We start from the raw sequence: 14,497 nt of genomic DNA, 5'->3' as shown, positions 1-14,497 counted from the left end.
ACTGCATAAGTATGGTACAGATCTAACTTGAGATAAGAGTTTATTACCACTAACATCTTTTACAGAAGTTGATTGAAATAATCAATTGATTTCCTCTTCCAAGGAAAGATCTCACTACTAGAACAAAGATGCATGGACAGAAGGTGGGGTGGTTTTTTTGGTTTTAAGGGTTGTGGTTTTTTTTATTTTGTTCAGGTTTTTTTGTTTGTGTTGAGTGGGTTTTTTTGTTTAGCTTGTTGGGGGGGGGGAGGGGTTGTGGTGTTGTTTTCTTCCACGAGAGATATGTATGTATGTGAATAAGTAAGAGATCAGAGAAGGGGCAAAGGAAGTGAAGTAAAAATATACATTATACAGGTAACTTCCCCCTGAATAAAATGCAAGAGGGAGCTCTGCAATGCTAGCTGAAAGGGTTTTAGAACTGGGATAAATATACGTACTTTGATACTTTTTGTTCTGGAAGAAATTATACTTGGGATTTCTTCGTAAATAAACAGGATTGCATAATCACAGAACCAGGTATTTTTTAATTCATATTCTCAACCAGAATTACCCACAAAGAGTCAAGTTCTTGGTTAATAGCTCAGGTCAGAAGAAGTAAAAATATATATTTAAAAACAAAACAAAACAAAAGCAACAAAAAACATGACTCTACAAAATTGCTAATGCTGATTTCAAATTACAAGAAGCCAAAAATGCTATATATAAAGTAGTCCAAAGAAGCAAGAACTAAAGCTAAAAAAATTGGCCTTGCTTCTATCTTAAAACTCATGAGAGCTATTTTGTGGCAGGCTTTTGCCACTTCTAATAATGTCTTTTAAGGAGAAAATTCTGCAACTAAGAGATAGAACTACAATAAACATATATTTTAAAAATAAACTGTAATCTCACAATCCCTACTAAATAAACACTACTGTTGATGCAAGCTTCATTGTGCTCTACAGCAGTACAAGCTGCCCAGGATACTTTTAAAACACACAGACTAAAACATGCAAAAAATTTATCCATAACCCCCCAAAGTCCTGTTTTCTGGGAGAGAAAGAATTTACAGAGACTCGATACAATTCTACCCTCTCTTTTCCCCTGCTCCCTCATTGCCTTTATTAACTCAATATGTTCCTACACTCACTTTAAAGACTTCGTTGCTATGGGAATTTATTTCCATATTTTATTGTCAAGGAGAAAAACAAGACTTCGGTGATTAAATGTCACAGAAGCTCTGACTTTTGCACAACCCAATCAAATCTACAGCCTTAGAAGTGATCTGTGTATGTGTCTGAAAGTCTTACAATTCTGATCATAAAAATGTACATATGTTCTACCTGGCATTTAAGAGCCAGGTACACAAATTCTCTCTTCCTTCCCCCAAAAGCTTCTGGATAATTTTAACATAATTTCCTCGTGCATTTTCAATTAGTTTCCTAGAAACTTAGGAACAAAAAATATTTTGTTTTCCCCTTCCTCCCCATGTGGACTATCCGCAGCATCAAGGGATTCTTCTCTTTTCTAAGAGACATTCAAGGTTAGTGAGGCTAGAAATTTACCTCCTAACAACTGACCCATAAAGTTAGCTACAGAATTGCAAGCCTGGGTTCCTTCCCTCCCCGTACCTAATCTACATTGCAGCTGGAAAAGAAATACAGACATATGTACAAAATATCATTCAGTTCCCCCAGTAAATATGCCAGAAAAAGTTTGCTGCCTTCTATCACAACTGGCTGTTTCCACCATAAATCTCATACACTTGTATTTTCCCCCTTTTTAATATTGTAACTATCTACATAGGTTAATGTTTAGAATCACTCAGCTTGGAAAAAGTGTGCTTGTAATCATTAAATCATTATGACATAAATAAAAATAAGCATAAGCCAGGAAATTCAAAATTAAACCTAATACTAAGATAAAAGTCTCCCTCGTAGCTCAGGGTTTGTGTATGTTCCTGCTCCTTCAAAACGTTCTCCCAGCTCTGGAATCAGAGCTCATACTCATGCTCATGTACCAGGAATGGCTCTCTCGGGTAGGACTCTAGGAAGACAACTGTCTTTGAGAATACAGTTCTATCAAATAGAGTCAGGCAATGCTTTCCAAGCACTACAGTTCTGAAACTTAGGTGACTATAGTTAAGATGCTCAAAAAATCAGGAGCCTGATCTTCACATACGCTCAGCAGTGTTATCTTTCCCGAAGGTGCTGTAAAGCACTGCTGGGAGTCAGAACTCGGAAAATCCAGAAGCTGCACCTGCTCCCTAATCTATTTGATTCTGACTGGGGACATACTTACAGGTTTTTCTCTCCTGACACTATTAGTGCATGCCCTGACTGCTGGGAGCAGATAGTCTAGCTTGCTATTTAGCTGTGATCGACCAAGTGCAATGGGTTCATTCAGTAAAGCCCACCAGGAGCCACAAGCATTCAGCACTTCATCAAATCAGGACATTGAGGTGCCTAAACATGACATTAGGAGGCTAATGTAAAGTACTCATGATTGAAGATTTGTATGCAAGGCACAAGTATAAACTTTCTGTCCAGCATTTAAACACAAGGGATACATACTTGATGAATATGATCATTAATGCATGCATTTTAACCAAGACACCAAAATAGGTTTAAGCAGAAAGGCATAACTCCTGAAGCAAATCTACACGAAAGGAATTACACCAGGAGACGTTTAACTCATTAAGACACCACTTCGCTTTAGTATTGTATGTTGTTTTTCCCATTTTGTGGCCAGTACCCGGACAACTGACTCATGGAAGAAGCAGAGCTAGAGGGAAAAGGGACATGGCTTTCCAGCTCGTCAATAAACAGAAAATTGAAGATGGGCCAAAGCTGCATATATTTCTTATCCCTCAAAGTTCACAGGCACCCAAGTCCCCTTATCTCAGCATAAAATACTTTAATACATTGACCACCCCTACCAAAAAGCATGAAATTTTACTGTTCTTTGATACTGATATTTTAAACAGGAAAATTGCCAGCTGTTAGAAAAACACAGTTTTACAAAGTTTCTTCAATTAGGGAGCTAAAATAATCACTAAGATGAAGAAAAAACAACACCTGAAAATATTCCTAATGTTCTGAAACACAGTTGTTACACACTATGGTAAATTTGGTGCTTTCACTTGATTCATTAAATATTTTGAAAACATTAAAAGCGAGGAGAGTAACATTGTTAGCCTGATATTATTTGCACAGGTTTTGTAAACCAGCAAGTAGCAAACCCACCAATACCCTGTAATTAAACAACACCATAAAAAATTCACACTCTTCTTAATGTTAGTAATTGGCATGTAACCTCAGAATGAAAAATAAGTGCTAACACCAACTGTGCAAAGCCCCTGGTAGCTTTTTCACTCTGGTGCCTCAAAAGAGATCCTTTTTAAGCCAGGGGGAAGACTGGAAGAACACAGCATACTTTGCATGTTACCATGCAGTATAAATCTTATGCAAGACTGAAGACAGTGACAACCTTTCTCTAGCAAAACACCTCTCTGTTAAACTGAAGGTTCTTCATGTCTTCACAGTCTCTGTAAATATGAAAAGGCTTCTCTTTTTATTTACTTACTGGTTTAGTAAAGAGGCCTTTGTCTTTTCCATCTTTCCAGGGAGGAATTCTCAAATATAGTCTCCAAAATATTATTGTAGACTTCAAGTAGGTAGACAAAAGTAATGCAGAATTTAGTAGCAATTCCAATAAAGACATTACAGATTTAATGTTAAAATATAATCTATTTTAAGCCAGTGAGTTCGGCAAGATATCTTACGATTCCTCATTTAAAAAAAAAAAATACGTTTGCTAAATTTGCCTTAGGATGCCGTATTTCTGTCATATGTGATCTGTTCCAGTGGTTTAAATCACTCCATGAAAATATTTTCAGGAAAAAAGCAGCTATTTATACATATTGAGGTCCAATTCAGTACCACTCCACTGACATCACAGGGACCTGCAGGAGATCAGTATCTCTGAGAAGGAAGATAGTGGAGGCCAATCTTGCTTTTCTTATTTCAGGATCAAAAGGAAAAGCAGCAAGGAGCTGTGGGAACTACAGGAAACAGCAGTATTAGCTACCTGAAATTGTCAAGAAAGAAGTAAATTGCAAAAGGCTTCTTTTGTCTAGGAAATATCTGCTGGGGGGAGGGGGAGCGATGGTCAAGACCATACAGGCCTCATGCTGCTGCCATCCAGCAGAGTGAAGAGAAAAGCAGCGGGCTGGCTCATCCGCAAATATGAGCAATGTATGTGCAGGCACATTCGTCTCAGCATTTCCACAATTTGTACAGGCTTAAAGCTGCCACAAAAAATTAACCCCCAGCTGACCACCGCAGAATGAGAGATCACAGCTAGGGAACAAACTGGGTCCCAGCTGGCAATGGAGTTCCCAATCTTTTCCTCAGCTCTTGAAATGCAAAAGGTTATGCGGCAGCACACAAACGCAACATTTATCAGCTTAGCGCACTTGATTATGCAGCTCTTGTTAGACAAAATGAACCTGCAAGAGATCAGGTCGTGTTTTGAAGCTGTGAGTTATTTATTATTTTTAACTGAGACAAAAGTAGTCTCAAGGAAAAGTATGTTTACTAAATATCTGACTCCAGGGATGACGGCTGTCCTGCGAGGGAGCGGCTGCTGCCTTAACAGTCTGAACACTGTATTTCAAAGACACAGGACTAAGGCGGGACCATACCCACGCAAGCCTTTGAGAGAAATAACTCACAAAATAATATCTTACAGATCAGACCTGCCAAAATATCCAGGCCTGTGGGAAAGTTCAAGCATAATAAAATTCCTTAGATTGTAGAAAATAAGTAGAAAATAAACCATCAAGCTAGATTTTAAATAGTGATAAAACACTGCTGCAAAACAGCATAACTTGTAGATGGAGAAGAGGCAAAAAAACAGCAAGACCAACTACTGCCTTGCTGAGGCTTTAGAGCTCCTCAGAAGAGAAGGATAAAACTGCAAATTTCAAACGAGCAGCATTTTATTTTGAAATTGCTTTCCAAAGCACGATAGTTCTAAAAGTAGTGACTTCAAAGAGTAAAGAATGCAGAAAGTGGCTTATTTCAGGTTTAGAGTGTTCTCAAAAATCAGTAGCTTTATCTAATACCAGCAAGTCCTATTTTGAGCAGAAATCATACATGTCACCCACAACTAAGGCTGTTCCAAGACCATAAAAGAAAGTATTGTTTTATAAAACTTGGTTTGGTGGTTGACCATGTCATCTATGGAGGCCCCAGGCTTACATCATTACCTTAAATAAAATATAGGCCTCCAATAAAATTGCTTTTTACAAAACCAATACTGTTATAATAGCACAGAAGGTTAGATAATGCATCCTGCAATCCAATTTGTGGTTCACATTAAGCTATAGATACCAATAACTAATTCCACATGCGAGACAGACCTCCTGGGGGGGGATTTTAATCAAATATGTGATGGGAAGAGAGTTTTCCTTATTTTAGTACAACAAACCCCCTGTACTAACAATATGTTGATCTGGTAAAATGGTACCATGCTGTAGCAGTGGAACATGAGTGGAACATACATCTGGTTTAGTTATTTCTGTAAGGCAGTTTGTACACATAAACCACAGAGCAATAAATATTTTATCATTACCATTATATTAAAAATGAGCTTCAAATGCATTTACTCCACCTTTTTGACTGCTAATGTTGTCCAGCTTCATTCCCACAAAAAAACCCAAAAACAACGCCCCCCCAAAAAAAAACGGAAAAAAGGGCACCACAGTAGAGTTTATATTAGCTTTGTACTACTAATTGGACAGAAGACTGTGTACTGCAATGTTGATTAATGGTTCTGCTCTCAAGCTGGAGATTGCACGTACAAAAGAATTAGGCCTCTGAATCTGCATATTTTCTATAATTACAAACTTGATCACAGCTCTCTGCCGTATCCAGGTTCCCCCCTCCCACCCTTACATTTTTGGTTGTTTAACGTGTGCAAGCCTAGCTGCTGACAGGTACAATCATCTGATACCTATGATACATGACAACTCAATCAATCTGCATACCTGCTACGCAGCTTACACTGGAAATGACTCAAGGTCTAAAATCCTGGGGGGGGGGGGATCAAACAAAAGCCTAACTTTCTTCCATAAGGAATGCTTTGCACCAGTAAAGCACCACTTTTATTTTTTTAATTGCTCTCATTTCAGACAACTCATTTACGACCATAATAAATACACTTCCATCAAAATCTGCTGACTTAAAGACAGCGAATACATTCGCTGCATGTGCTTCGAAAGCGAGTCAGACAGAATAAAATAAAGCTAACCAAATGAAACTGGGTCCAGACTGACAACTTTGCCAGCCAAAGTGAGAGCATCACAGGCAGACAGGAATACAAGACTTGGCAAAAAGAAAAAAATCAGCAGCCAAGTTCTACTGAATAACCAATACGCAGATGATAGGGAAAAGAGCTGGACAGTTTAATAAGTAGCTACGATATACATTTTTAAAATGCATTAAGAATAGCTTCTAAATAAGGGGTAATATTCATCTGCTCTGCTGGTGGACCTGCTCTGTAGCTGCCTTGTTCAGAAGCCCTGCCAGTCTACTCAGATCGCACTGGGATGCTGTCATGTACTTGATGTAACAAATCAGGACTCACATGATAATAGGTGTGAGCCCAGTAAACAGCTACTGGTCTTGTGTAGTAGCCACTGTTTCGTATTTATTGGACACTCTGCCCAAAGATAAGAACAAAATGGAAAAAAACAGGTTTGTCACCCCAACGCCATCTCCTACCACCTGCTGGAGCATTTTTAAAGCTGCTTTTACCAGCTCATCCTTCACTAACCATCCTGAAGAAGGTTAGTAGTTTTACTATTCTTTAAACATAATTAATAATGTCCCAGTTTTCCCAGTGGTATATTCTGAAAAGGCTTATAGAAGCTGAAAGCCATAGTCTGGCAGCAAGCCAACCCAGGTCCTTAACCACCCACTCCCCCAAATCCCTCACTCTCCGCTCCTTGTTTCTGCCCCTGCACCTCAGCTTTCCTCTCAGTATTTGCCAGCATAGCTGTTTGTAGTGCAATGATGAAGACTGGATGTAATTGAATTGATTCAGGTTCCAAATAACTCCTAGAGATATATCTGGGATATCTGGAGGGGGGCAGGGGGTGTTTAAGGGTTATTTTTTACCTGCATTTCCTCTCAGTTCCAAGTTGCAGCACAGCCTAGGAAACAGTTGTGTCAGCTCCACTGGACAGGGTTTAGCTTAAGGTTAGGTAGATTGACAGGGGTAGCTCCTTTCTACCATTCCATTACAAAGCTGCAGTGGCATGCTGTTTATTCTGCATTCAGTTTCATATCATTACTGTTTACTTATTTAGTACAGATTTAAGCTAACCACCTCTTAAAATTATTTTCCTTTCTTCCTTGGCTCCATTCTACACTTATCCCCTCTAATGCACTACAAAAGACCATAACTTTTTCCTGAACTGCTCTTTTTGATGTCTTTTTTTTTTTCCCCCCTTTCTCTCCAGTTGCCCTCCCCTGGTGTTTACATTGGGAAAATACAAAGCACAAATTCCAGAACAGGTAAATGGACATAATTCTTTCTAATTGTCCAGGCATTCTAATAAAGAGTCCTCTGACAAGATGTGGTTTGGTTTGGTGGGTTTGGTGAGAAGTTTTTTTGTTTTGGTTTAAACCATACTCTAGTTTTTGAAATGCTCAAGCCCGTTGGGTAACACAGGATGACTCATCTGTAGATGGCTACTCTGGTCTCATGCAATTTGCAATGCAGGAATGTCTTTTCAAGAAAGAAAAAGTGTAGACAATATTAAAGGGGAAAAAAAAAAACCCAACCCTTAATCCAAAAGTTGATTTTGTTTGCTTAAGGAGATTTTACAGTTTGTTTTAGGAGGAAAGAATTTGTCAGTTCTTGCTAGGGACACATTTTACTTAAGGCCAAAGCAGCAGCAAGAAAAAGGGAACATCCAAACGATCCCAAAGAGTTGCAGGGTTGAAAGCTTTCTTCATTTTTATTTGAGTCTGTGTTTTAATTCTGCACAATGCAAAAATTAATGTTGGCTACATACTTTGGGGTTTTATTTTGATTATTTTAAATACAAAACTTAAAAAAACAAACCAAAACAAAAAAAACCCATGTCTTTATCATTGTATGTATTAACACACAGAACCAAACTAAAACCAAAGCTTTTAGTAAGAAAACTTAGCTCTGTTCTTACTAATGATTTCAGAAGAGTCAGGATATGACTTTAAAATGCCAATCTTACAGCGTAATCATCTTGAAATTATTTGAAAATAAATATAAAAAGTAATTTCAAAACAACAGGACAGCATCTAAATTGCCTTCATGGTCAGAACTTGTCAAGCATTGGTCAGACATGCTACAATCAAAACCCAAATTTCTTAACTCCAAGTGCATTGGCTATTCTCAAACTATCCATCAATATCAACTAAATAGCATCCTCCGAAAACAAAGTCCAGTTTTCGGATGGAGCAGGCCAGAGACAGTCTCACTAACCTGAACGTTGTCTAAACAGTATTTTATGTGAAAGGGTAAAACTCAAAGACCAAAGGAAATATAAACACAGTGAGAAAGTGCTGACTGAATAATAATACTGACTGAAAAGAAGGCAATGCACTAGAATCATTATTTTCAGTATTTTTTTTTTTAAGGTAAATCATTTTATTGATTACATCAATAAAAAAAAACATTTTATTGCCCTAAAATGTTTTTATCATACAGCGTGAAGGTCTCCAGAAGACTGAAGCATTTGCTTTAATTTGCTTTTAAGGTGCTACCTTTGTTCCCCTTTGAGACACCTGTCTTTATTTAATTTTAATTTATAGTGATTATCCTTACAAAAGGCTTGTATTTCACTTCTTTACTTCCCATGGAGTGCTCAGGAACAGGAAACCGCAAGGTAGAGTCCATGCAAAGTTGGGAGTACAGACATGCAGCATACAGACAAGTACTCGAAGAGAAACACTTCTTGTAACAGGCTAGGTTAATGAAGATATTCCTGGCATCCCAAGCCCTGCAGGATGATGTGTTCTTACAAATTTATGTAATTTGTGAATGATTTTTGTAAAACAAAGTACAAAAGAAGGCTCACAGAAGATACTTTATAACTGAAGCTCCCAGCTGAGCTCCTCATCACTGTAAATGACTGAACAGAGGCTTCCCTAGCATTTGGGTAAAACTTGGTTAGCAGCATTCAGCTTGAACAGATATGCAAGGAAATGGTAGCCTAGTAATTTAGTGAGAAATCAAAATTTTTAAATCATGATGTTTGAGATGGATTGCAAAGCTTTATTTTGTTCTGTTGCTTTTCTTGGTTATGTCTCACTGAAAAATGTGACACCACACATCCCTATGAAACATTTTCCTTTTGTTAAGTCAGTATTTTTCTAAAAGAAAGCCATTTCACTGAAAATAAAATTACATACACTCAGTTTACTCATTTGTACAGCAACTGATGTAAATGAGTAGATTTCAGCTGGGGTTTCTGAGTACCACTAAAATACACGCGGTTTTGGGAGAGGGAAGTTATCGGGTTTTGGTGGGCTTGTTTGTTTGTATGCTTATTTTACTTGTTTGTTCTGGGGCAAGAAGTTAAAAAATGAGAAATACTTATTTTGTTAAGGCAGTAATACATTTGAGTCATAGCTCCTACTAGGGTGAGAAAAAATACATGCCAAAGGCATGCACCCAAGTCCTATGCATCTCTGTTAAACTAGAATAAGAGCTCTATCTTTGCCTCAGGGAGCCTGTAGATGATATCAGCTGCCGCACTCGCACGCCCGACCAAACTAAGCTGAGTTTGCAAGATACAAGAGGATCAGAGTATGAATTAATTCTTTGCAAAAGGCAGCCAGATATCCAGTGCTCGACGGTAAACAGAATGAGGAGGGAGCTGCTGGAAGCAAGGAAAGTAATTGAAAAAAAAAATACATCCCCAGTGTCAAGTAATAGCAATGGATAACAACACATTGTTTAAACAAAATGTAAAAACCCCATCCTAAACTGCTTTAAATGTTCTTTCAGCATTAGACATCTGTGCTTATTTTTGGGAGTTGACTAAACTACTAAGAATTATTGTGTACTTGAAAACTCATTTAGCACCTGTTTAACAGTGATCGGTGCCTTACGAATAACTTAGGAGAAAGAAAAGGAGACTCACCTTGTATAAAGCAGGAATGATCTGATGCATTTTCAGTCGATGAAACACAAAGATATCATACACCGCTGAAATGGCCAGAACAGTCACTCCTTGCTCCTTCCACAGCATGCTGCATCCTGCACACAGCCCCGCTCCCAAGATCCAGCCCCAAGTACTCGGTGAGGAACCTCTGGTAGAGCAATGCTTCATGTAACACATCAGGGAAAGCAGAAAGAAGAGGCAGGCTCCAATGTCTGCCCTCCCTACTATCCCCGCTACAGCTTCCGTGTGGATCGGATGAGATGCAAACAGCAGGCCTGCTATCAAGGTCCAGTACCCATCCCCAAACAGGATCCTGGAGAAGTTTGTGAAAAGGCCTGTGACTGCAGCATGTAACAGGATATTTACAAGGTGGTAGCCCCATGGGTCCATCCCTCCGACAGCATGATTAATGCGGAAGGAGAGCGTGCAGAGAGGTCTGTACGACTTGTGGCTCCCACTGTGAGTGAGCAGTGTCCCCCAAAAGTCATTGTAGAAGATATGGGTCCACGGCGTCTCAGGCAGAAGGTCCTGGTTTGTCTTGATAGCTCGACTACAAAACACAAATAAAAACTTCATTTCAGCAGAAGGAAAAGGGTACAAATGAAAGGCTGTAAAAACGCAATCACACTGCTACCACAAGAAAGAATGGCATTGCTTTGGTGCTGTTTTAATTCAAGTTTTGAATTTCTACGGGAGGTGTTAGAAAACTATGTATCTATTGACTTCTCGATAAAGCAAAATTTCCATATAAATTGGCTTTTAAAACATTAGAAACAGATGTTACGCTGCTTCCATTAAATTAAAACACCCTTCAGTGACATTCTTCTGAGTCTAACCCAGGAGTAATTGGTTAAGATTTGATGAGTTATAATTAAAATGTAAAAGAAATATGAAAAACTGACAAACATTATTGTTGAAACAACGGATCCGCCAGTAATTCAGAACTAAAACCCCAACTGGCCTTTTATATTGAAATTTTAATTTAGATGTTGGAATGAATCTCACTGACATGGCTGAACAATAAATACAGAAGTCAGTAGGAGAATGCAAATCTCTGGTGCTGTACGGGGCACTCCCACAACTGTCTCGTCCATATTTTGACAGACAACTTTTTCTGCTAACACGTTGCTGGAGGCAGACAGCAGAATATTTTACAGATGAAAATACACCTTCTCTTTAAAATTATTATATTTACAAGTGAGGAAAAAATATTTTTAGGTTGTATAAGCTTATGAATTCAAGTCTGTGTCAGCTTGATTGGAAAAAAAAAAAAATGCTGCAGCTTTCAGCATTTATGTTTCCAACCACCCTGGCAAGGACAGGTGCCAGCCATTAGCAGTCTCCATGTCTAATTCAGTATTGTAAAAATCTGTCCCCTATAATGTTTGTACAAATCAAATCATTTGCATTTAAAATTTATGCTGTGGGAGAAGGTGTGAGACCTGCTTAGCGCAAAAAGATGACTAGAATTTAATTAGTTACTTGCCTTCATAAGCAAAGTTGTATTTAAGCAATTCTTTAAAGATGCATTGCTGTTACTACTGAGCTTAACTCGTTTAGCATTTATTTTACCAGGGTAATTAAGAATCCAGCCAGCTCAAGACTTCTATTAAAAATACTAAACAAGAGAGATGATTTATATCTAATTCTTTACTCATTCCTTCTTTCTGCCTTTCCAATAAATATCTTCCCATAATTAACAATTTTTCAATTCAGATTAGGAAGAAAGAAAATTGGTGTGAAACTCAGGCTCATGTTTGAAACACACTAATTCATACTCCAAGACTCCCCTCACATTCTCACCCCCAATAAAGCAAGTCCCTTGGAACCTGTATCCAAACCCCTTTTTTTATGGTACTAGTTTCAGGAATGTTGTCTTTTTCTGTAAAGAAAAATGCTCAAACGCTGATCTACTATGCCACAGAATCTCCATGCAAATACTCTAAATACCATGCAGCTCAGCATTTCCATTGTCCGGAGCACATTGCTGTAATGCTTTCAGACATGCTCCCTCTCGGCATGTCCTTTTGTCTCTGCACATATGGAGGTTATGGAGAGGTCAGCTTAAATCCTTTAAAGATCTGATGATGCTTTCTAGAATACTTGCAAATTTTCATTTTGACTTCTGCTTATGCAGTGGATCAGGTTGCTTGTATTTGTTTTCCCAACCCCCCACACATTTTTCTCATTTTAGTCCAGTCACAAAAGAACATTGGAAGAAAACAAGATCTTTGTTTTCACATTATTTATCTTGTCCTTCAGTGTAGTCCTTTCCTGAAATTTAAGTCCTCTCTTTGTGAATTCAGTTTGTACTATCACTCTCAGACTCACCATAAGAAAACTAGGAATTCAGCAAGAATAAAGCAGGTGTTAGGCTAGAAAGAGTCCTTTCTCGAAGAAAAACATAGTATGTTAGACTACAGACTCCCAAACAGTGAGCATAGCTAAGAATGGCTATCAGATGTCAGGATTTAGAGCTGAAACCTTGAACTGCAAAAGTGTTTCTTCCTGGGGAAATCCTACAGAACTAAGTGGCAGTAATATTGCCAGCCCAACTGCCCTCCCCTGAGGCAGAGCATTCTGCTACAAAGAGCCTAGATGGTGCACAGGTCGTTCCCAGGAAATAGTACATTTTATTATATCTTTTGCATATGTGGCCATTTCCCATACTTGAATTCATGTAACCACTCAAAAAAAAAAAAAAAAAAAAAACAAACAAAAAACCCCACAACACAAACAACCACAGACCTGCAGCTCTAGTACACATGTATAAAACAACTCCACACTACACTGCTACACTTGTTAAGAAAAGAGACCAGTCCTCTCCCTCTAAGCGAACAGCTGTCACACCCATCTTTTTCATGCAGCACATACTCGTATTGGACTACACCCCACCAAAAGTAAACTGCTTTTCTCCAAATCATAAAGAAACCTATTGTATATTCTAAAGGCATTAATTCAGTCAAATTTTATTTACAGCCTTAGCAACAAACTTGATGCAACCCTGATCCTTTCCTGTTCAGTCCTCTTCTTATTAAAAATAAAAATAAAATTAAAAAAAAAAATCAAAAGAAAGCCTTGAAGATACAGTATTGATCACCCTGTATTTGGGTACGGATTTCAGCAGGCAATTCTGAAATACTCCTGGTTTCTCGTGCATGGAAAGGCAACAGATTGTAGTACCTGCCAGTCAGCACGAAAAATACAGAAGCTGCCAGCTCCAGCTTACACAGTGGTTCAGTCAGGCCAAATGTTGTATTCTTTATGAGTCAAAATTTGAAATAAAGTTAAAAGTTCTTCCCATATGGTTATTTTTTTTTTTGCTAAATGCTTGAAAGTAAAAGAAAAGTCTAGCTAATGTTTTGGGATATTAGAAAAGTCTAATACAAGAGCAAAGCTAGATGTCCTACAGCAAAGAAGCAAGTCTCACATAGGTTGCTTGTTAACATTCAACAACTACTCTGTTTCACATTATAAAATGTAATAAAAAACACACTTGGCCAACATTATACTTGACTGCGCAGGAGGATGCAGGAATATGAGCATCTGAGATACCGGGGCCAGGCACCTCATGTCATTTTGCCCTCGAAAGTAAAAGTGAAACAGGTCTCAGTAACACTAAGGAGGACACCCTGGACACCATTACTGTGGGTCAGATGGAAACGGCCGGTGGGCTGAGTCCAGGCCACTCATAACCAGCCGGGCTGTGCCCATCTGTATCCCCAGATATATATGTGTAAAAACATGAAATGAAATGTTTATCTCAGTGAAGGGGAGAGAAATACAAGCTTTGTGTCTAATAAAATAGAAGAATAAAAATAAACTGTACTAAATTGCTCATGTCAGGACCTCGAGGGCACTAATAAGCCTCAACAGCCCTGACCCCTCTTCGCAGGCTCCCCCCACCCTGCCCATGCCCCAGGACCGCACATCAGCCCACCGGGGCCGCCAGCCCCTGCCCCAACAACATGGCAGCAGGGCTGTTCTCCAGCTCCCCACAGCCCTGCCCTGTCTGGCCATGGGCCCTGCCATGCTGGGGCCCCGCCATGCTCGGCCCATCCTCAGGCCCACATCCCAGCCTGGCCTCAGACCCAGGGAGGTGCCCGATGCCTGCGGCTGCTCCCCCCCCCCCCCATTGCCCCCTGGCTTCCCTGCTCCTGGCTGGGGCAAGGCCTTGTTTTTCTTTAATTACTAAATTAACAAGATGTTAACTCTGCTGCAGTATTGATGCTTAGTCACCGATTTCAACAGCAATTTTGAAAGCAGTCCCTCTTTACGGCCTGGCAGGTAGCGCTGACATGT

The 14,497-nt window shown here is 39.1% G+C and overlaps 1 protein-coding gene across 2 annotated transcripts in view; it reads right to left on the bottom strand.

Moving 5' to 3' along the window:
• TMTC2 (transmembrane O-mannosyltransferase targeting cadherins 2) overlaps positions 1-14,497 on the bottom strand; it is a 265,687-nt gene that overhangs the window by 152,564 nt on the left and 98,626 nt on the right. For both annotated transcript variants that reach the window (XM_075496382.1, XM_075496392.1), the window contains exon 2: positions 10,175-10,745. In XM_075496382.1, coding sequence (XP_075352497.1) covers positions 10,175-10,745 — 571 coding nt within the window. The remainder of the gene's footprint in view (positions 1-10,174; positions 10,746-14,497) is intronic.

This window comes from Mycteria americana, chromosome 1 (assembly GCF_035582795.1).
Source record: "Mycteria americana isolate JAX WOST 10 ecotype Jacksonville Zoo and Gardens chromosome 1, USCA_MyAme_1.0, whole genome shotgun sequence".
In the NCBI taxonomy this organism is placed as follows: domain Eukaryota; kingdom Metazoa; phylum Chordata; class Aves; order Ciconiiformes; family Ciconiidae; genus Mycteria; species Mycteria americana.
Note: the sequence above shows the minus strand (reverse complement) of the source record. Positions and strands in the feature narration are given on the sequence as shown.